General features: G+C 36.5%; 1 protein-coding gene across 1 annotated transcript; it reads left to right on the forward strand.

Annotated features, from left to right (window-relative positions):
- Positions 1-561: 561 nt before the first annotated feature.
- phka1b (phosphorylase kinase, alpha 1b (muscle)) lies at positions 562-21,983 on the forward strand. The gene is made up of 32 exons (XM_051092791.1): positions 562-753; positions 2,560-2,718; positions 2,991-3,038; positions 4,610-4,778; positions 4,896-4,978; positions 5,058-5,138; positions 5,268-5,366; positions 5,473-5,619; positions 7,095-7,148; positions 7,260-7,382; positions 7,475-7,570; positions 7,722-7,829; positions 8,223-8,301; positions 8,435-8,569; positions 10,725-10,834; positions 10,913-11,057; positions 11,147-11,225; positions 11,309-11,379; positions 11,993-12,154; positions 12,252-12,328; positions 14,735-14,880; positions 14,999-15,152; positions 15,240-15,319; positions 17,052-17,130; positions 17,208-17,337; positions 17,422-17,523; positions 17,610-17,725; positions 17,811-17,855; positions 18,949-19,110; positions 19,198-19,251; positions 19,332-19,532; positions 20,408-21,983. The coding sequence occupies exons 1-32, from the start codon at positions 676-678 to the stop codon at positions 20,579-20,581; spliced, it is 3,546 nt and encodes a 1,181-aa protein (XP_050948748.1). The 5' UTR covers positions 562-675; the 3' UTR covers positions 20,582-21,983.
- Positions 21,984-22,344: the final 361 nt, after the last annotated feature.

The following is a 22,344-nucleotide window of genomic DNA, read 5'->3' on the forward strand; positions in this document are numbered from 1 at the left end:
TTTATTATTTGTTTTTGTGTATGCAGTTAAGATATGTTCATATTTAAATAAAGCCTTAATTTTTATTGTTTAGAATATTTATAAAATATTACGTTTATAATACGTGTTACATTAGGTGCCAGGTGACTGTTTCTGCTTGAGAGAATCGTTGAATCATCATTTGATCCCTGGTAAAAAAAAACAGCATATGCTGGTTAGGTAGGTTTTGATGCTGGTTTAAGCTGGTCCTTAGCTGGCTTAAGCTGGTCCTTTGCTGGTTTTTGCTGGTCATGTTGCTGGTCAAGGACCAGCATGAACCAGCAAAGGACCAGCATAAACCAGCAAAGGACCAGCATTCCAGCATCAAAACATACCTACCAGCATATGCTGTTTTTTTCACCAGGGTTGTTTAAACAAACTGATTCAAACGCCGCTGTTTTGTGCACTGAGACGATGGCGGATTCAACTTTGACTTTCTTTCTCTCCAGCAAAGTCAAAGCAGCTATAAGATAGGGTGCGCCTCAACACCAGTTACATCATCTAATGTAATAGATATTACTGAACAACTCGTCCTTAAGGCTTTGACATTTGCCCATCTCACATGCATGGTACTTGATACTTGACCAACGGGAGCTAAGCTGAGCACATAGTGCTAGTGAGGTTGTAGAGCTAAACTGCATTTAGAAAGCAGCCATTATGAGAAGTCGCAGTAATTCCGGAGTGAAACTCGACAACTATGCCAGAATGTTGCAACAGACAATCCTCTGTCACCAGGTAAGCCTAAACATCTCACTTTCACTGCTTATAAAGGGACAACAGCATGTGTTGTGGTGCTCTTGGTTTACAAACATAAACACACACACTTGCTGTGTTGACATCTATTGAAATGGCAGCCTTGTGAAAAAAAAACAAAAAAACACTAGCATGTGTTTAAATACGCAAATAGTACACTAGTAATACACTTCAAATGCAAACGGAATGTAATGTTTTCAGAAAATCTAGTGTAGTTTATTTTAATATTAAACATAATTAGTTGAAGTTAAGAGTGATTTTTTTTTGTCACTGAAGTAGGACTAAATTATTTATATGTAATTTTAATTACTTATGCTATATTTGAAATGTGATTACAGTGCACGACTGAACTTACAAGCATTTATGGAAAACTAAAATATACTTAAATGCAATTTTTATTGAAACCTGTATGTCATGTAGTTAAATACATATATAATTACACATTTGTAATGATGAAGCCGCAGTTTTGTACACACAAAAAATATATGAAATTTAAATAGATACTCAATAACACACTACAGTTTTACATGTGCTTTAGTATTTTAGTCAAAAATAGGTGTACTTCTTCAAAGCATGACAAATGGTTATTAAAAATCAAAGTTTAAATTAAAAGTTTATAAGTGCATTTAAAGGGACGGTTCACTAAAGTTTTGCCATCAGTTGCACACCCTCAAATTGTTCCAAGCATTTATTTCCTCTGCTGAACACAAAGGAAGATATTTTGAAGAAACAAACATTTGATTTCCGTTGTATTTTGTTGCCCAGACAATAGAGGTCAATGGAAGCCGAAACGGTTTAGTAACCAGCATTCTTCAAAATATTTCCTTTTGTATTCCACAGAAGAAAGTCTTACAGGTCTTACTTTGAACAACATGATCATTAATAAATAATGACAATATTTTCATATTTGAGGGGACTGTCATTTTGTTAAAGAAAAACAGTCATCAAAGTGTAGCTTTTTGAGTACATTAAGGTGGCTTTTTAAAAAATATTTTTAAATAATCTGCAATTTTTATATATATATATTTTTCATATTTGAAATACACCTCAAGTGCACATTTAGTACACTTAAGCATACTTATTTTCATCAAGGGAGTTTACAGTTTTACTTCGGTTATCAAGCATTTGAGAATATTTTATGTAATTAATTATTTGTGCATATTTAAGGCACCAGGATTGTGCTAATATACAATTGCACATTAATAAGACATAGATTTTAAAGTGTCACATGTATTAAATGTCATAGGCCAGGCCATTGGTGACACTTTAAACTGTCACATATACAGTTAATATAGTTGATTTGAATATGATGGACCCTCAGGATAATGGCTTATGTGACCCTGGACCACAAAACCAGTCATAGGTGTCAATTTTTTGAAACTGAAATGTATACATCATCTGAACGCTGAATAAATAAGCTTTCCGTTGAAGTATGGTTTGTTGGTTTGTTAGGATAGGACAATATTTGGCTCTTTGAAAATCTGGAATCTAAGGGTGCAAAAAAATAAAATAAAGAGAAAATCACCTTTAAAGTTGTCCAAATTAAGTTCTTAGCAATGCACATTACTAATCAAAAATTAAGTTTTGATGTTTACGGAAGGAAGTTTACAAAATATCTTCATGGAACATGATCTTTACTTAATATCCCAATGATTTTTGGCATTAAAGGAAAATCAATAATTTTGACCCATACAATGTATTTTTGGCTATTGCTACGAAAAAAAAAAAAAAAAAAAAAAAAATATATATATATATATAAAATATATGTTTCCTTATGATTATTTGCAGGATCCGGTGACAGGGTTACTCCCAGGAGATGACACGTTACCTCATGCCTGGGTTAGAGACAATGTGTACAGCATCCTGTCTGTGTGGGCTCTGAGTCTGGCCTACAGGAAGAATGCAGACAGAGATGAAGACAAAGCCAAAGCCTATGAACTGGAGCAGGTCGGTTCATGCATATGTAGTGAGTTGAGATACAAACAAAACCATACTATTTTGTCAAAGGGCACCAGAGACCATGTCTGAGCGTGTCCCAGACATTTAGTATTTTCTGCTCATTAGTGTTTGTGTCTGGGAGACCATGTAAAATGCCAGAGGGCAAATCATTTGGCTCATGTTTCTTTCATGGTCATAGCAGATGGGGAGGATAAGGTCATGGTCAAGGCTCACTGCTCTCTTTCTCTCTCTCTTGTTCTCTGTCTTTTCTCATCCTGTAGAGTGTGGTCAAACTCATGCGAGGACTACTGCAGTGTATGATGAGACAGGTATGGATAAACAACATATATCATCAGTATTAACCTCATGCTTTCCCACACTTGTTAGTGGTTGATTGTCCAAACTTGTAGGACACATTCTGATTGAATCGGACCAATCCTGCTCATTTTGCTCAGTAAATCTAAAGCATACACAGTCAGGGTTCTGATTTCATTTGACTGATACTGATTTCATTTGATTGGTAACTCATTCTTATTCTACTTGTTCTTATTCTGTTGTTTTAATTAGAAGTTTTAAAAGCTTAAAAATTTATTATTTTTTAAATATTAACAAAAAAGATGACATACTTTTAACAAAATATCACCTTGTAATGCAAAGGCAATTTTTTTAATCAGATTTTTTGATTATTGATTAGAAGGTGCCCCTGAAATTTTGACTGTGCTCCTAAAGAAAAAAGTAAGCGTAGAGCCCTGACAGTAGATAATATTTTGCTGTAAATGCTAAGTCACCCTTATGGCCATCAGTGTTGCAATTGCTTTGAAGAATATACACTACTAATCAAAAGTTTGGGGTCAGTAAAAATTTGTCATGTTTTTGATAAACGTTGCTAATAGGTACATATTAATACCTTAGAGTAGTAATACGTACCGTTAAGGTACTAATATGTACCTATCAGAGGTAAAACAGGTAAAAAGATGTCCTTTTAAGGGTACTGCTCTAGCGACAAGCTGTTGTACTCCAAAAGGTACAATTTTAAACCGCTATTTTTCTGTGTACACAACCTGGGATCCAGAGGAATTACTTTCCCAATGATTTAACTTACAATATTCAATATTTTAACCCAGAAACAATTAATATTAGTGCATTCCCACATACAATAGAATAAAATTCCCTTCTCTTGTTTACATTTGTAACACACATTCAACACACTCAACCATTTACACTGAAGTAGTCTCAAATGTTCATTGTCTGAGTTTGGGCTTTTAAACATGCTATTTGCCACTCTTCCTCGGTTATGTCAACCTGGAGGTCAGACCGCCATGCTTGAAGTCTGTCATTTAACGATTCTTTAGATTTGGCCGCAAACTGTTTATATAACACAGATATCTGACCTTTACCTTTCAAACAGTTAAGTGTAATATTTTCCTAAGCTACGTAATTGCAAATATTTGAAAAAGTGCTTTTGCGAAAGGGTTTCAAAAGGGTGTTTTTGCAGTGATGCCATAGAAGACCCTTTTTCGGTTCCCCTAAGAACCTTTCAGTTAACAGTTCGTAAAAGAACCATTTTAAAGACCATTTTAAAAATCTAAAGAACCTCTTTTGACTCTAAAGAACCTTTTCTGCATTTGAAAGGTTCCATGGATGTTCAGGGTTCTTCATAGAACCACTAATGCCAATAAAGAACATTTATTTATAATAGTGTTAATGAAGTGTGACACTTCATTAGTTGCAATGTGAATCATGGAACAAATTGAAATGTCTGTACAATATATATTTATATGGTCTATCATATCTGCAAAAATGACACACATTGCCTGGTTTACAGTTAGATTCAGGGAGGATGCTGCATCTGAAACGGCCTTTTTTTTACAGTAACTTTGAGACTATGTTTAATTTTCAGCTTGATAAGGTGGAGAAGTTCAAGTACAGCAAAAACACCAAAGACTGCCTTCATGCTAAGTACCATACAGAAACTTGTGCCACTGTAGTTGGCGATCAGGAATGGGGTCATCTACAGGTGGACGCTACCTCCATCTTCCTGCTCTTTCTGGCCCAAATGACAGCATCAGGTTGAATTTAACTTATCACTTTTAGAGTAAAGTAACACTTGTGTTTGCAACAAGCAGCATAATGCATTGTGATAACACTGTAATAACACATCTAAACCATTTTCTTGTGTGGAACAGGACTGAAAATTGTTTATACACGTGATGAGGTTGACGTTATCCAGAATCTGATCTTTTACATTGAATCTGCGTATAAAGTGGCGGTAAGCACCATAATGCTGTTTTAATACAGAAAGATTTCACGTGTTGTCCATGAATGTTAAGATTGTAAATGATTCTCAGGATTTTGGAATGTGGGAACGAGGAGACAAGACGAACAAAGGGATCCCTGAGATAAACGCCAGCTCTATTGGAATGGCAAAGGTAAAATATTTACATTTTTAGTGATAAATTACATAATCAGTTAAGAATTGGTTTCACATGTGAAACAAGTGTCAAATAATGATATCCATGCGATAAAACAACATGACCTCTTGCGGCATGTTTATCCAGGCAGCTCTGGAGGCCTTGGATGGACTGAACCTTTTCGGTGCCAAGGGTGGCCCAGAGTCCGTCGTGCACTCTTTAGCCGATGACATTCAGCACTGCCAAGTAATAAACTGATTTATGATGTCACACACAGGAAGACAGCATCCATCTTATTTAGAGGTCCCGAACGTAACAAAATGATTTTCTCTCTTTCAAACCTTTACAATAGTCTATTCTCAGCTCCATGCTGCCAAGGGCATCGACATCCAAAGAAGTGGACGCTGGGGTTCTGTCCATCATCTCTTATCCAGCATTTGCAGTCGAGGACATTGACATTGTTAATATCACCAAAGAAGAAATCATTTCAAAACTTCAGGTGAATACTTGATATAATTTTTGTTTGTATAATTGTGATATAAACTCACAGTAGCGAGATATACGGTCAGTATTGCGTAATATAAAATCGTAATTGCGAGTAAAAACTCAGAATTGCGAGATATAAACTGTATAAAAAGTCACAATTCTGACTTTTTTTTCTCAGAACTGAATGATAAACTTGCAAGACTTTTGTCTCAGAATTGTGACAAACTCGCAATTGTCAGTATTGGATGATACAAACTCATAATTGTGAGAAAAAGACTAAATATAAACTGTAAAAAAAAAGTCATAATTCAGACTTTTTTCTCAGAACCGTATGATACAAACTCGCACTTCTGACTTTTTGTCTCAGAATTGTGACATAAACTCGCAATTGTAAGTTGTAAAGTCAGTATTGCATGATATAAACTCGTAATTGTGAGGAAAAAACTGAGAATTGCAAGGTATAAAGACTTTTTTCTCAGAATTGCAAGTTTATGTCGCAATTTACTTTTTTCTCTCAATTTCGAAATTACATCTCGCAATTATGACTTTTTTCTCAGAATTGTTTATCTTGCAATTAGTTTATCTTGCAATTATGACCTTTTTTCTCAGAGTTGCAAGTTTATCTCGAAATTATGGCTTTTTTCTCAGAATTGCAAATTTACATCTCACAATTCAGAATTTTTTCAACTCAAAATTGTGAGAAAAAAACAGAACTGATAGATATAAACTCACAATTTAGACTTTTTTCTCAGAATTGCATGATATTAACTCGCAATTCTGACTTTTTTCTCCGAATTGTGACAAAACTCGCAATTAGGAGTTATAAAGTCAATATTGCATGATATAAACTCGTAATTGCGAGAAAACATTTAAACTTGCAATTCTGAAAAAAAAATTCTACCTTTTTTCAGAATTGCAACTTTATTTCTCAGAATTGCAAGTTTATATATTGCAAGCTTAAATCTCATAATTCTATAAAAAAAATCAGAATGTAATTTTTTTTTTTTTTATTCATTGGTGGAAATGGGCTTCCATAAAGTTTTAAGATCTGTGTGAAGCATTCTAAGATATTTCTTGTGTTTTTATGTCTCATTAATGACAAGTATTACTTGCACATTTACCGAAGAAAACTTTAATCAAAAGTTATGGAGGAAATTATCAAAAGTTATCGAGCAAATTATCTAAACAATAAAAAAAAAAAGTCTCTAAATAATCTCTAATAATGACTGGCCAGTGGGTGCAGAGCACTTTAGTTCATTTATGCAAGTGAGGATAGCAAAATAAAGTAAACTGTGACATATTATACCCAAAACTTCTTTATAGGGTGGACTCCTAGTAAAATTGATAAAGATTTGGGAGTTTTGAGTATTATCATTATTTTTATAAATTATATAAATCAAATAAAAACATGCAAACTGTTGCTTTTATTTTTTACTTATTACAAACACCTTATTTTCCTGTTTTATTTACCTTCATCCATCCTCATAGGGCAGATATGGATGCTGTCGCTTTCTTAGAGATGGACATAAAACTCCCAGAGAGGTAAAACCAAGCTTGAACAGTTTGTTGGACAAAATAGGTCACATCTCTGTGTGTGGTTGTTTTTTGTATGGGCATTTGGAGCTTGTTCCCACACAATCATTCTTTTCTAAGGACCCTAATCGATTGTACTACGAGTCTTCAGAGCTAAAGCTATTTGAGAACATAGAGTGTGAATGGCCACTGTTCTGGACATACCTCATCTTGGATGGCGTCTTTATCAACAGTCCAGAACAGGTACAGACAATTCACTATAGACAATAAATAACCGACTATTCTTTAAAAAAAAAAAAAAAAAACAATGCTTTGCTTATTCCTCTCTTATTTAGGTTCAGGAGTACAGAGATGCTTTAGACGGCATTCTCATCAGAGGGAAAAATGGATTACGATTGGTCCCTGAGCTTTATAGTGTTCCACCAGATAAGGTACAATCTGGACACATTTATTTATTTTGCTCTTAACACCAAAGCACTGGAGTTTGTACTGTTATGATGAAACCAGATTCCTGGTTGAGTGATTCTTTTTGGGTTATTCCAAAGGAAAAATGGACTTTCCCCCATGTGTCATTTCAACTAGGTTGATGAAGAGTATGTTAATCCTCACACCGTGGAGAGAGTGCCAGTAGGCAAGTGTCCACTGAAATGGGGCCAGTCACTGTACATATTGGGTAACCTGCTGGCAGAGGTACAGTAAATTCCACAAAAATCGCTCTATATGGTAATGCTGTACTGCAGTGTTTCTCAGTCTGTTCCTGGAGGCCACACTGCACATTATGTCTCCCTTATGAAGAACACCTGTTTCAAATCATTCATCCTGCTCATCTTATTAGTACAGTTCAATGCAATTATGTATATCAGGGAATGCCCTGCAACAAAACCATATATACACTGAAAAAAATGGTAACCTAAAATGTGGTAACATCTAAATTAATTGATTTTATGCAAATAAAAAATGTGGCTGTATCAACACTACACTGACATGTGCATCAACTACCTTGTGTCTATGAAGCTGAGAATAACATATCATGATCATGTAAAGAATATAAAATAAAAAAATTAATTCTTTTTGATTTTATAGGGTTTTTTAGCAGCTGGAGAAATCGATCCTCTCAATAGACGCCTCTCCACTGTTCCCAAGCCTGATGTTGTGGTTCAAGGTAAGACTAGTGTTTGACAGGAGCTTAATCTGGGTTAATCAATTTAGAAACCTGTGTTTGATGTTAAATCTATTACATAAATATTCCATCTCATCCTATTTACACTGGCTCTTTTCCATTCTTGTGTTTTCAGTGTCTATCCTGGCAGAAAACGATGAGATTAAACAGCTGCTGCAGGGCCATGGCATTGAATCAGAAACCCTGGAGGACGTTCACCCAATCCGAGTTCAGCCCTCCAGAGTCCTCAGTCACATCTATGCCAGACTAGGTGAGTTTAGGGTAGAATTAAAGGGAAGAAGTCATATCACCCTAACCTAAATAGCACTTTATACATTGCAGATTGTTTTAAAGCAACTTATAAACAGAAATAAAAAACAATTGTGCAAAATTCTTCAAATATGAGGCATATTCTGCTATAATGCATCTCTAAAAAAAAGGCATAGTGTCATTTTTAAGCTCAAGTCAGTTCAGTGTTAATTCAGTTCAGTTCGATAACTGTAAGCGTATCAATTATGAAACAGGTTCAATTTAGGTATTTTTTCTGTGATACTGACACTGGTGATAAGAATGATGATTCCATGGCATTACATTTTTTTGATATCATAAAGACCTTATTTAAAGCAAAAATAACTATATTGTGATATATACAGCTGAAGTCAAAAGTTTACATAAACCTTGCAGAATCTGCAATATGTTAATTATTTTACCAAATAAGAGGGATCATACAAAATGCATGTTTTTTTTAAATTTAGTACTTACCTGAATAAGATATTTCACATAAAAGATGTTTACACATAGTCCACAAGAGAAAATAATAGTTGAATTTATAAAAATGACCCCATTCAAAAGTTTACATACACTTGATTCTTAATACTGTGTTGTTAACTGAATGTTCCACAGTTGTGTTTTTCTTGTTTGTTTGTTTAGTGATAGTTGTTCATGAGTCCCATGTTTGTCCTGAACAGTTAAACTGCCCGCTGTTCTTTAGAAAAATACATCAGGTCCCACAAATTATTTGGTTTTCCAGCATTTTTGTGTATTTGAACCCTTTCCAACAATGACCGTATGATTTTGAGATCCGTCTTTTCACACTGAGGACAACTGAGGGACTCATATGTAGCTATTACAGAAGGTTCAAACGCTCACTGATGCTCCAGAAAGAAAAACAATGCATTAAGAGCCAAAGGTGAAAACTTTTGAACAGAATGGAGATGTGTCCATTTTTCTTGTTTTGTCTAAATATCACATCTTTCCATTTAGTAGAAACTTACCTTCAGAAGATACTTACATGTTTCCCAGAAGACAAAACAAGGTAAATTTACCCTGATCTTCAAATTCAAAAGTTTTCACCCCCCGGCTCTTAATGCATTGTGTTGCCTTCTGGAGCATCAGTGAGCATTTGAACCTTCTGTAATAGTTGCATATGAGTCCCTCAGTTGTCCTTAGTGTGAAAAGATGGATCTCAAAATCATAGTCATTGTCTGAAAGGGTTAAAACGCACAAAAATACTGAAAATCTAAAGAATTTGTGGGACCTGAAGGATTTTTCTGAAGAACAGCAGGCAGTTCAGCTGTTCAGGACAAACAAAGGACTCATGAACAACTATCACTAAACAAAAAAACTGTGGATCATTCAGGTAACAGGTATGTGAAATATCTTATTCAGGTCAGTACTAAATAAAAAACAACATGCATTTTGTATGATCCCTCTTATTTTGGTAAAATAATTAACATGTTGCAGATTCTGCAATGTGTATGTAAACTTTTGACTGTAGTTACCATGAAATAAAATACTCAAAAATACCCCTATTCAGGTAAAACAGCTATACAGAAGAAAATAGTGACATTATTTAGTTCATGTCAGTTTCAGGTTGATTCAGTTTAATTCAAAAACAGTATCGATGTTGCAAAATTGGTCAGTAATCAAAATTTAATACAGCTATAAAGCAGCTCTACAGAAGACAACAGTGTTATAATCCAGCTCAAATCAGTTCTAGTTTTGTTTATATCCTATAGCATCAGTGCAGTCATATTGATAATAGTACTGAATATTAAGTGTTTTTAGAATAAATTGTTCACACAAAAATAGAACATTTACTAACATTCATGTCTTTTGCATATTAAGTAAGTGAATGGTGAAGACAGAAAGATATTCAGCAAACAATGAAAAACTATTTTAGTCTGTTTCTCTATCAAAAGCAATCAAACAGCTTCAGAAGGCTTTGAATATTGTGCACAAATAGACTTGTGTGATGCTTTCATGGTGTCTTTTTGGAGCTTGATAGCTGGTCCCCATCCACATTCATTAGCTTGAAGGAATACAATGCCAAACAGAATGTTTTAATGAATTCTCCATTTACGAGAGAGAGATAGAAAATACAGAAAGAGACTGACAGATTTTACTATGTTTTTGTCTATTTTCAGGGCGCAACCAAAGACTGGGACTGACTGGACGGCCATACCGGCGAATTGGTGTGCTGGGAACTTCCAAATTCTACATTATTCGCAATACCATCTTCACATTCACACCTCAAGTATGTCACTCTGTGAATGCAAATTTGCTGTTGGTGTTTAAATATTTAGTATGTTTTGGTCCTGATCAAATGTCATAGTTTGTAGATCATCATGAGTTCTATCTGGCCCTGGACAATCACATGATTGTGGAAATGCTCCGTATCGACCTCTCCTACCTCTGCTCTCGCTGGAGGATAACCGGCCGGCCCACAGTAACGTTCCCAATTTCACACAACATGCTCAGTGAGTGTCCTCTACACACAACGTCAACACCATATGCAGACAGCAGCTTTCTCATTCTGAAAGACTCATTTAGTTTTTATCCTTTGTAGCCGATGATCACAAGCACATAGATCCTGCTGTTCTGGCAACCTTGAAAAAACTACAAGACGGATACTTTGGAGGAGCAAGGTAGCGTATTTGAAGCGGTCAGCACGTTCAATATTTGTTACATACCCAAGCAGTCCAAAATCAAATCAGTTTTACATTTCAAGGGTTAAGACTGGGAAACTTTCTGCTTTTCTTGACACCTCCTGTTGTGCCCATCTTACATTTATGGACTGTGGTGAGTGTGCCGCCAGCTAGCAGCACGTATAATGAGCTTTTCTCTTGAAAAGTCTGAAACCATAAAAGGGTAGTTCATCCAAAAAATGAAAAAAAAGAGACTTTCTTTCTTATGTGCGACACAAAAGAAGATGTTTTTAAAAATACAATGAAAGTCAATTGGGTCCATTGTTGTTGCTGACTTTCAATATCTAAAAAACATCTTTTGTGTTCCACATAAGAATGTAATAAAGATTCAGAACAGCATGACTTTCGTTTTTAAGATTTCATCATTTTCTTCTCATTTTATTGGAATGTTATCGACAGACATTTTTGTTTGGATGGTTAAGTCAGTTGCCATGGGTTTGTTGGCTGTTGACTTGCAGTTTTTCACTTCTCTGCTTGACATTTTATTTTGAAATGTGTGGCCTGTGGTTGACAGTCGCTCTGTCAGACAGTTTGCGTAGCTGCATGGGCGGATGGAGGCTTGAGAGGCAATTTTGTGATGGAGCAGTAACTGCTGTGACAGTTTTATATATTGACACATGTGGTGAAATACTCAATTACTTCTCAAAAGTGACAGAAAACGTGCTCAACCCTCTGAGGTTTTAATTTAATTGTGTGTGTGGGTGCAGAGGTGGATGACCTGGCTGTGTATCTGGACCAGCTACTGGCAGTTCCTCAACAGAGTCCCATTAGTGCCACTAAAGGTGGCCTGAGTCGCTTCAGGGCAGCAGCCAAAAAGACTCAGGAGATGGTGTCTCTGGTGCACAAAGCCAGAGAGCTCAATATACACAGTGAGTTTTTTGACAGTCGTTTTGACGCTGTTCAGAGAACAGTTGCCTTTGCAGATGCTCAGAAATAATTCATGATTTTATTTTGACCTCTCCGCAGATGTGCACATGTACCTTCCAACAAAACTCTTCCGTTCTCCTGCACCAAACCTTAATTTGCTGGATAACAAAGAAAAGGTAGTTAACAAAATTACAGGCTTTCACTGTGAACATTTAAGAAATAATTAGAATAATCATCTGGCTGTCTCTGCTCTCCAAAATGTATGCTGGAAAAATCAGGTTTCAGAAGTACAAATCCCATTCATTTCTACATAGAGACATTATTCTACATTATTAATAATAAGGTGTAAATCTTCCAAGACAGACCGTCAATGAGCTTATATGTGACCCTGGATCACAAAACCAGTCATAAGGGTCAATTTTTCAAAATGTAGATTTATACATCATTTCCACTGACGTGCGGTTTGTTAGGATATGACAATATTTGTTCGAGATACAACAATTTTAAAACCTGGAATCTGAGGGTACAAACAAATCAAAATATTGAGAAAATTGCCTTTAAAGTTGTCCAAATAAAGTTCTTAACAATGTATATTACTAATCAAAAATGAAGTTTTTGTATATTTACAGTAGGAATTTTACAAAATATCTTCATGGAACATGATCTTTACTTAATATCCTAATGATATTTGCCATAAAAGAAAAATCTATAATTTTGACCCATACAATGTATTTTTGGCTATTCCTACAAATATACCCCAGCGACTTAAGACTGGTTTTGTGGTCCAGGGTCACATATATATAGTGCCTTGCGAAAGTATTCATACCCCTTCATTTTTTTCAGATTATGTTGCTTATGTTAAACTGCTTTAAATAACTTTTTTCCCACATCAACCTACACTCCATACACCTTAATAACAAAGCAAAAAATAGGTTTGTAACAACTTTGCAAATTTATTAGAAATAAAAAACTTAAATTATTCCATTGGATAAGTATTCATACCCTTTTCTGGGACATTTCAAAAAGAAGCATTCATATCGCTTGTAAATGTCACTACACATCAAGTGGAGTTAAACTGTGACAAATTCAATTGAATCAGTATTATTTAGAAAGGCACACAGGTCTAACAGCTTAAAATGCATATCAGAGCAATAACCAAGCTCTGAGGTCAATCAAACTGCCTGTAGAGCTTAGAGACAGAACTGCGTCAAGGCACAGATCTGGGGAAGAGTTCAGAAGAGATTCAGAAGAAAAGTTTGGAACAAGTAGGACTCTTCCTAGAGCTGGCCTCCTGGCCAAACTGAGCAATTGATGGAGAAGGGCTTTGGTTAGACTGGTGACCAAGAAGCAGATGGTCACTCTAGTTGAGCTCCATGATCATATATGAAGATACCTACAGAAGGACAAACATCACTGCACCACTCCACCAATCCGGTCTTTATGGCGGTGTGGCCAAACTCAGTCCTGTCCTCAGTGAAGACACATGAAAACACATTTGTAATTTGCAGCAAAGCACCTAAAGCAGTGGTTCCCAACCATGTTCCTGGAGGGCCCCCAACACTGCACATTTTGCTTCTCTCCTTTGTCTGACACACCCAGTTCAGGTTTTGGAGTCTCTACTAATGAGCTGATGATCTGAATCGGGTGTGTTTGATTTAGGAGACATGGAAAACGTGCAGTGTTGGGGGGCCTTCAGGAACGTAGTTGGAAACAACTAACCTAAAGGACCCTCAGACTGTGAGAAACAAGATTCTCTGATCTGATGAACCTCAATTCCAAGCATCAGGTGTGAAGGAAACCAGGCACTGCTCATCACCTGCAGAGTACCATCCCAAAAGTAAAGTGTGGTGGTATCAGCCTCATGCTGTGTGGCTGTTTTTCAGCGGCAGGGACTGAATGACTCGTCAGAGTAGAAGGAAAGCTCAATGCACCAAAATATGAAATACAACCTTAATGAAAACCCAGTCCAGAGCATTCAGAACCTCAGACTGGGCAGAAGGTTCACCTTCCAACAGGACAATGACCCTAAGTACACAGCAAGAGTGGCTTAAAGACAACTCCCAATGTCCTTAAGTGAAAACTGAAGGGGTATGAATACTTTTGCAAGACAGTGTATCTTGATATTAATAAAAAGTTTCTTGAGCTGCAAATCAGCATATTATTATGATTTCTGAAGGATCATGTGACACTGAAGACTGGGGTAATGGCTGCTGATAAATTTAAATTTGCATAACAGGAATAAATTACATTTTAAAATATACTGAAATAGAATACACTTTTTTTGATCAAATAAGTGCAGTCTTGGAGCACATAAAAGATTTCTTTAAAAAACATGTACCATTTGACAAAATACTTCTCGAAGCTGCTGAGGATTTAGGTGGACAGTTATGTACCTTTGCCCTTTTTCAAATACTGTTTTATTTAAAAACACCAGCTGTAATGTATGTTAATAAATATTTTCTGAAGAAGTACTATATGGAGAAAATGAATGGGAAAGCTGCTTTCTGGAACTGTTAAAAATGGCTCTATTGCAGGTGTTTACATCTAACTAAGAGCTGTAATGACTTTCTCCTCATGCAAAGGCAACTGAGACACAGGCCCCTCAACCTGTCAACCTGCCTAGAGACATCAACAGTGAGATTGACTACCCAGCCCTGGTGCAGATGCTGAAACTAAGTCTGAACTTGCAGGATCAGGCTGATATTCTCTACATCCTGTTCAAAGACAAGTCAGTACCTCTGAAACCATTCGACAAGTTTTATTATGTCTGTGTCCTAGAAAAGTACTGTGACTGTGGAGGATAAGGGTTGCTTTGAAATGAAATTTTGTTGGGATATATTTTTTAGGGGAATGGATTGGGACACCAAGCTACATGGGAAAGGTTGGACGGTGAAACGACTACTGAGTGATTTGTATGAAAAGGCAGGGAACCTAAAACACTGGGGCCTCATCCGGATGATCAGTGGGATGCTACGCAAGAAAGTAGAAGAGCTGGATGCTGTGAGTAGCAGTTTCCCCATGTCTGTATGCAAATTAAACTACATTTTCTCTGAATGTGGTTATTAGATTTTTTTTTCCCATTAACAGGCTTGCTCAGATTTGCTAATTCATCAGAAACATCTAACAGTTGGCCTGCCTCCTGAACCAAGAGAGAAAACTATTTCAGCGTGAGTACACACGCATACAGTGAAGATCAAAATTAGAGAACAACCTATAATTTGCTAAATTTCAAAGTCACACTGCTTAGTCCTTTTTGAAGTTATCCTAAGAGGAGTAGAAGGGCAGTTTTAAGCACATTTCATAAATTAATTGTGTTCTGACACCGAGAATAAGAACTTATATTAGATATTTGAAAAAGAACTCTGATCAAAATTAGAGAACACTTAAAAATACTTACAAGTTATTTGTTAATCTGACACCTGGTGCTAATTAACCTACAGTTGAGGTCAAAATTTTACTTACACCTCGCAGAATCTGCAAAATGTTAATTATTTTATCAAAATAAGAGGGATCTGACCTAAATAAGATATTTCACATAAAAGACGTTTACATATAGTCCACAAGAGAAAATCATAGTTGAATTTTTTTAAAATGACCCTGTTCAAAAGTTTACATACACTTGATTCTTAATACTGTGTTGTTACCTGAATGATCTGCAGCTGTGCTTTTTTGTTTAGTGATAGTTGTTCATGAGTTCCTTGTTTGTAACAGTTAAGCTCATATGTTTGAGGTTCAAACGTTCAAAAACGCTCACTGATGACTCAGAAGGAAACACGATGCATTACGAGCCAGGGGTGTAAACTTTTGAACAAAATGAAGATATGTCAATTTTTCTAATTTGACTAAATATCATATTTTTTCATTTAATACTGCCCTTCAGAAGCTACAGAAGATACTTATATCTTTCCTGAAGAGACAAAATAAGTTAAATTTACCCTGATCTTCAAATTCAAAAAGTTTTCACCTTCTGGCTCCTAATGCATTGTGTTTCCTTCTGGGAACTCATGAAGATCATTCTGCAAACGCATGCATCATTCAGGTGCTAATACAATATTGAGAATTGTAAACTTTTGAACAGGGTCATTTTTATAAATTCAACTAATATTTTTTTCTTATGGACAACATGTAAATGTCTTTCATGTGAAATATCTTATTCAGGTCAGTACTAAACAAAAGATAACACACATTTTGTATGATCCCTCTTATTTTGGTAAAATAATTAACATTTTGGAGATTCTGCTAGGTGTATGTAAACTTTTGACTTCAACTGTAATTACTGTACATGACAAACCATATTTATGGCAGCATTCCTCCAATTTTCACTGAGATGGCAAAATGAAGAGCCTCTCTAAGGTGACTGAAACTCTGCGACAGGAGGTTGTCCATATGAATGTCGAAGGAATGACCCTTTCAGCCATTGCAAGAGAAGCTGGTCATTTCAAATCTGAGATTTGTCAAATATTGCAGATTTACAATGACACTAATTCATTCAAGTCCCCTAAAAAGGCTGGTCATCCACGTAAGACAAATTGCATAAGAAGACAGGATAATGCTGAGATTTTCAACGAGTAATCAGTTCAACACTGCAGCTGGAATTGCTTACCAGTTCAATGCTGAACAATGTAAGGATCTGTCTGGGCATGTTTGAGAGAAGTTGAGCTGAAAGTACGCTCTGCAGTGACCAAGCCTCTCATCAGCAGAAATAATCAAAAGACTAAGCTCACCTTTGCAGAGGAACATCTGGTGTGGAAAGAGGAGAACTGGTCCAAAGTTCACTTTAGTGATGAAGTTTAATTTAATTTGGCCTGATGGGTTATAGATTGTTGTCTAATTTTGATCTCCACTGTATGTTCACTTTAACGTTTACCTGTTCATACTTAAATTTTTGTCTCCATGTAGCCCTATGCCCCCAGATAAACTGGCAAGGCTGATCGATGAGGCTAGCGAGAACAACCTCACCACTGCCATTCTCACTCAGGTTAGAGCTGCAGGTCAGATCCACATCTCAACCTCGTACATTTGAATTCCACTGACACTCTTGTACGCTCCTGGCAGGAGATAATGGTGTTTCTGGCTATGAGCATTCGTACCCAGCCAAAAATCTTCAGTGAAATGTTCTGCCTCCGGATTGGCCTCATTCTTCAGGTCATGGTCACAGAGCTTGCTCAGTCCCTCAACTGTTCAGGTATCTCAGTTCATGTTTCATTAAACTCCTATAATAATTAATATTTATTAGAGCACAAGAGGTTGAGATTAGTCATTTTTTTAGGTGAGGACGCTACAGAGAGTTTGATGAATATGAGCCCATCTGAGATGAAGAACTTGCTTGTTCACATTCTCAGTGGCAAAGAGTTTGGAGTTCAAAAAAGTGGTAAATATATTCATCCATTGCTAGCACTATACTCTCCCATTAAGTCTGTGAATTTGTATAATTATAAGTTGTGTTTTTTGCTCTAGTGCGCTCAACAGGAAATATGGTCAGCTCTGCTGTCAGTATTCAGGACAAGAGCAAATCCAGCTCCACCAAAACCGAAGTGAAAGTTGCAAGTAAACAGGGCGGAGATATAAAACTGGTGAGAAAATGCTTGGTTTTAGAACAGTTATTTGCCACTAAACTGACAGTAGTTAAAAACCAGCCACTTTTTCTGTGCCCTTTAGGCTGTCTCAGTTCATTCGCTGGATATTGGAAACATTGAATCAGGGGTGAGTGGACCAGAAGCAAAAACCTTGAATGAGAAGTTCACTTCCAGAATAAAAATATCCTGATAATTTACTCACCTCCAAGATGTTCATGTCTTCTTCAATTGAGGAAAACATTCCAGGATTTTTCTCCATATAGTGGACTTCAATAGTGGCCATCGGTTTGAAGGTCCAAACTGCAGTTTCAGTGGAGAAATAATAGTCTTATCTAGCCAAACGATTTTTAACCACAAATGCTCGGCTTGCGCTCTGCAATGCGCATCTTCACACATTATGTTTTCATGTTGGAAAGGTCACACGTGGTTAGTTCTTCGTCTCTGTATTTTGTTTCAAAAAGACAGAAAAACTCCATCACATTTTCTCCTCCAACTTCAAAATCGTCCAACATTGTTGTTTTACCTTTTTTTGTTAAGGGAATTGCACATTTGCTTTGTAAACACTGGGCCAGTACTTCCGCCTACGTCATGCGTGACTTTTCCAATATCACGTAATGAAGACATGCATGTGCATTGCAAAGCTAATACATTTGTGGTTAAAAAGTGTATAAATATTAATTTTTTAAAGAAACTGACCAATCGTTTCACTGGGTAAGACTCTTATTCCTTGGCTAAGATCAAATAGAGCCCTTTCCTGGTGAAAAAAACAGAATATGCTGGTTAGGTATGTTTTGATGCTGGTTTAAGATGGTCCTTAGCTGGTTTATGCTGATCCTTGACCAGCAACATGACCAGCATAAACCAGCAAAGGACCAGTTTAAACCAGCATCAAAACATACCTAACCAGCATCCCAGCATCAAAACATACGTACCAGCATATGCTGTTTTTTTCCACCAGGGTTTGAAGCTGCACTGAAATTTGGGCCTTTAACCCATTTGCCACCATTGAAGTCCACCAAATGGAAAAAAATCCTGGAATATTTTCCTCAAAAACTTTAATTTCTTTTTGACTGAAGAAAGAAAGACATGAACATCTGGGATGACATGGGGTGGAGTAAATGATCAGGAAATTTTCATTCTGGAAGCAAACTAATCCTTTAACTTCTTTTCCAAGCTTGAGCTTTTTCTTAGTAGGTGTAATCAATCCAATTGTTTTCCAGAGATACAGACTTCCATCCATCGAGTCATTTCAGGGCTCATTAGGAGCCACGCTGGTGCGTGACAGCAGACAGGGCCAGTGGCTTCGGCGCAGACGCCTTGACGGAGCTCTCAACAGAGTCCCTGTTGGTTTCTATCAGAAGGTCTGGAAGATTCTGCAGAAGGTGAGTGGGACACTTTATAGCGAGTGTCGAAGCAGGGTTATTCATCAAGGTTATGATTCAAAATAGCTTCCTTTTCTTGTTATTTAGTGTCATGGGTTGTCCATTGAGGGCTTTGTGCTTCCATCCTCAACCACAAGAGAGGTAAACAACCTTAAGACATAAAATAAAGTCACATTTAGTGATAAATTCACAGAATGATAATAAAATGGTGGCATTTTCAGATGACTCCCGGTGAAATAAAGTTTGCTGTGCACGTGGAGACAGTCCTGAACCGTGTTCCTCAGCCTGAATACCGGCAGTTGTTGGTGGAGGCCATCCTGGTGCTGACCATGTTGGCTGAGGTGGACGTCCAGAGTGTTGGTGGGGTCATTCAGGTGGAGAGGATTGTACAAATGGCCAGTGATATGTTCTACAATGATCAGGTTAGATTCTTGAGGAGGTTGATGGGTCCTTTATACATCTTATTTTTATTTATAATTTATAATTTTAATTTATAATTAAAGTTGTGTGGCTTCCCGCCCATTGTCTAGCAGTGAGCCCTCTACTGCATATGCTTGTCTACTCCAAAATGTTAACAAAATCATCCTTTAGCGAATGGATTTAAAGGGGTCATCGGATACAAAGTTCACTTTTTCATGTTGTTTGAACATTAATGTGTGTTGGCAGTGTGTTGTTTGTGAAGGGAATGCATCTCCCAATCTACATAAATGCGTCTATGTTCACGCAAATCATTTGTGATCCAGCTTCACCTACAGCAGAAGTGAGTATAAGGGTTTTTTATGAATCTCTGCAATCACCTTTCCTAATAACGTTCTAGTTAGCAAGTTTAGCGGCTAAACGCGGCTAAATGGGGCTAAAGTAAACAGGCTCGTCACTCCACAGAGAGAAGAGAGGGGCGGGGCGAGCAGAGCTCATTAACATTTAAAGCTGCCTCGACCAGAACAGGATGATTTTTGCAGAGCTGATTTTGGCAAGGTAAAAAGGGTGTTGTTTTACACAACCATTGAGAATTTTTTAACCAAAGTATATTATAGACTTTTCATTAAGACCCTAAAGAATCATATCAACTTGTGGAAAATGGGCATCCGATGACCTCTTTAAAATATCTTTCCATTCAGAGAAAACAGAATAAATATATTTTACTCATCCTGTGCCATTTACATTTTTGTCCAGTAAAATATTCTCTAGAATAAGAATATTCCTCCTACATGCAAGTGACTAGCAAAGACAAATTAAACAGGATTTGTCCAGAGATTTCATGGTCATTAGCACTAATGACTGAATTCTGTTTCTGCAGAAGGAAGTGGGAGCTGATGAGAGTCTCCTTGAGAGAGATCACATGACTGGCATCTGCCGGCTGATGTACGACAGCGCCCCCAGTGGCCGTTTCGGAAGCATGACTTACCTTTCTAAAGCAGTGGCTAGCTATGTTGAGGACTTTCTTCCCAGTGGAGCTTGTGCCCTTCAGTAAAAGCTCCAAGTATCACATTTTGAATGTAGATAGTGAGGTATTCATGGTCTTTGTTGATGTTTGTGTGAAAAAGGATGAGTGAAAAAGCCAATTTGTCTTAAGGAATTGCGAACAAGCCAAATTAAATGTGAAGTGTGCTACGTATATGCCTTTGGTTGGCCAAGAGTTCTGTCCCAAATGTGCAAACTAGTTAGCATTAGCAAGATAGCCAAAGTTCAAAAGTACCTGTGTTTTCTGATGGTTTATTTTAAGCTTAAGTTGAACACAAAGTGCTTGGTTTGTAGTGCTGTATCTGAAATTGCCCCCTATGGAGTGCTGCAGTGATGTTTTTTGTAGGCTAACCCATTAGCATCACTCTGGTTGCCTCAAAAACCCTGTTTTCTGTTTTATGACAGAAAATAAGCTCTGTAACTTTTTTTCATCAGGATAAGCTTCATTAATAAATACCACTTTTATGAATTTTGAAACCTAAGTACAATCGCCAGAGGTAAAAAGCTAAAGATCACCATCATTAAGCTTCTGACAACTCTTTATTTAAAAACATTTTCCCTGAAATTCTGATTGAAAATAATTGGAAAGTGTGTTTAGAAACCCAAAAAGGCTCTGTAATGACATTTATTGTCCCTGACAACCTCCATAGTCCCATTTAGCCTTGTTAGTAACTGCCTTTTTCAAGACAGGTAAATCACCAGAGGGTATTACTCATATATTTAGTCAGAATAAAATGTGAAAATATTTTTGAGCTTGTCTTAACCACAGGCCTTATTTCAGGCATTTATCTCAGAAACCCATTAAAAAATGATGGAGCTGTATGTGCTAAAATGCTAGTTGTTTGCTAGTTGTTTGTGAACAAATTCAGATGTGTAGAAGTAAGAATTCATGCAGCATAATGCTAACAGGGCTATTCTTTAGTGTCTATTCACTGAGCGTGTACACTCATTATAACTGTATTATTGTACACTCATTATTAAGATGCCTCATGGGATTGAATGTAGGGCTGCAACGATTCCTCGATTCTTTTCTTGTATTCAATTTTTTTTAAAACTCCTCGATTGCATTTTGCGCGTGACGAGTTAAAGTGGCACATTCCACATAAAAATCATAATAAAACATAATGCTATTAAGAATTCACAAACGCTGCTTTTCAGTTAAAGGAATATATGTGATGCAGGTTTAATATACGTGCTTTTTACATGTGTGGTGTGTCTTAAACTTCATCTCTGCATGTTGTTGTGAGTTTGGGTATATTATAACGTTCATCTGGGAACGCAACGTGTGCTATTTCATCAGATTTGTAAGGAAAATAATTTATAAACCTACGCAAACACAGGAGAATACATCAATATCTTTCTCAATATGCTAACTGTTCATCGCAATTTCAAAATAAAAGTTTAAACCCTCACTCTGAGTTTACACGTTTTGATGTCCGCATATTCGAGAAATTACAAATTACAAGAAATGGCCAAATATTAAAGATCAAGTGGACATTTGAATTAAATGTTTGTTGAGTCAATATTAAACAAGGATTGGATCGCGCAGTAGTAAAAACAATCGTCAGGTCGTTGGCACCCTCTGCCGTCTTTTGTCATAATGCGTAATGTACATTAGCTCTACTGTTTATAATACATTATGTATTTGAACAGTTTTGTTCAATAAAACCATATGATTTCTTGCTTTTGATACTTTATTTGAACTAATTATTGTATCAAAGATATTATATATGTATTTTAAATCATTTTAAGGGCTATTGTTCATTTTAGGTC

The sequence above is a fragment of the Labeo rohita genome, chromosome 21 (genome assembly GCF_022985175.1).
Source record: "Labeo rohita strain BAU-BD-2019 chromosome 21, IGBB_LRoh.1.0, whole genome shotgun sequence".
Lineage (NCBI taxonomy): Eukaryota > Metazoa > Chordata > Actinopteri > Cypriniformes > Cyprinidae > Labeo > Labeo rohita.

Coding starts and splice junctions, on each gene's coding strand:
- phka1b (XM_051092791.1), top strand. CDS start 676: ATGAGAAGTCGCAGTAATTCCGGAGTGAAACTCGACAACTATGCCAGA. Junction 7,383..7,474: donor TTATCAACAGTCCAGAACAG/GTACAGACAATT, acceptor TCTCTTATTTAG/GTTCAGGAGTACAGAGATGC. Junction 17,856..18,948: donor TTGGAAACATTGAATCAGGG/GTGAGTGGACCA, acceptor ATTGTTTTCCAG/AGATACAGACTTCCATCCAT.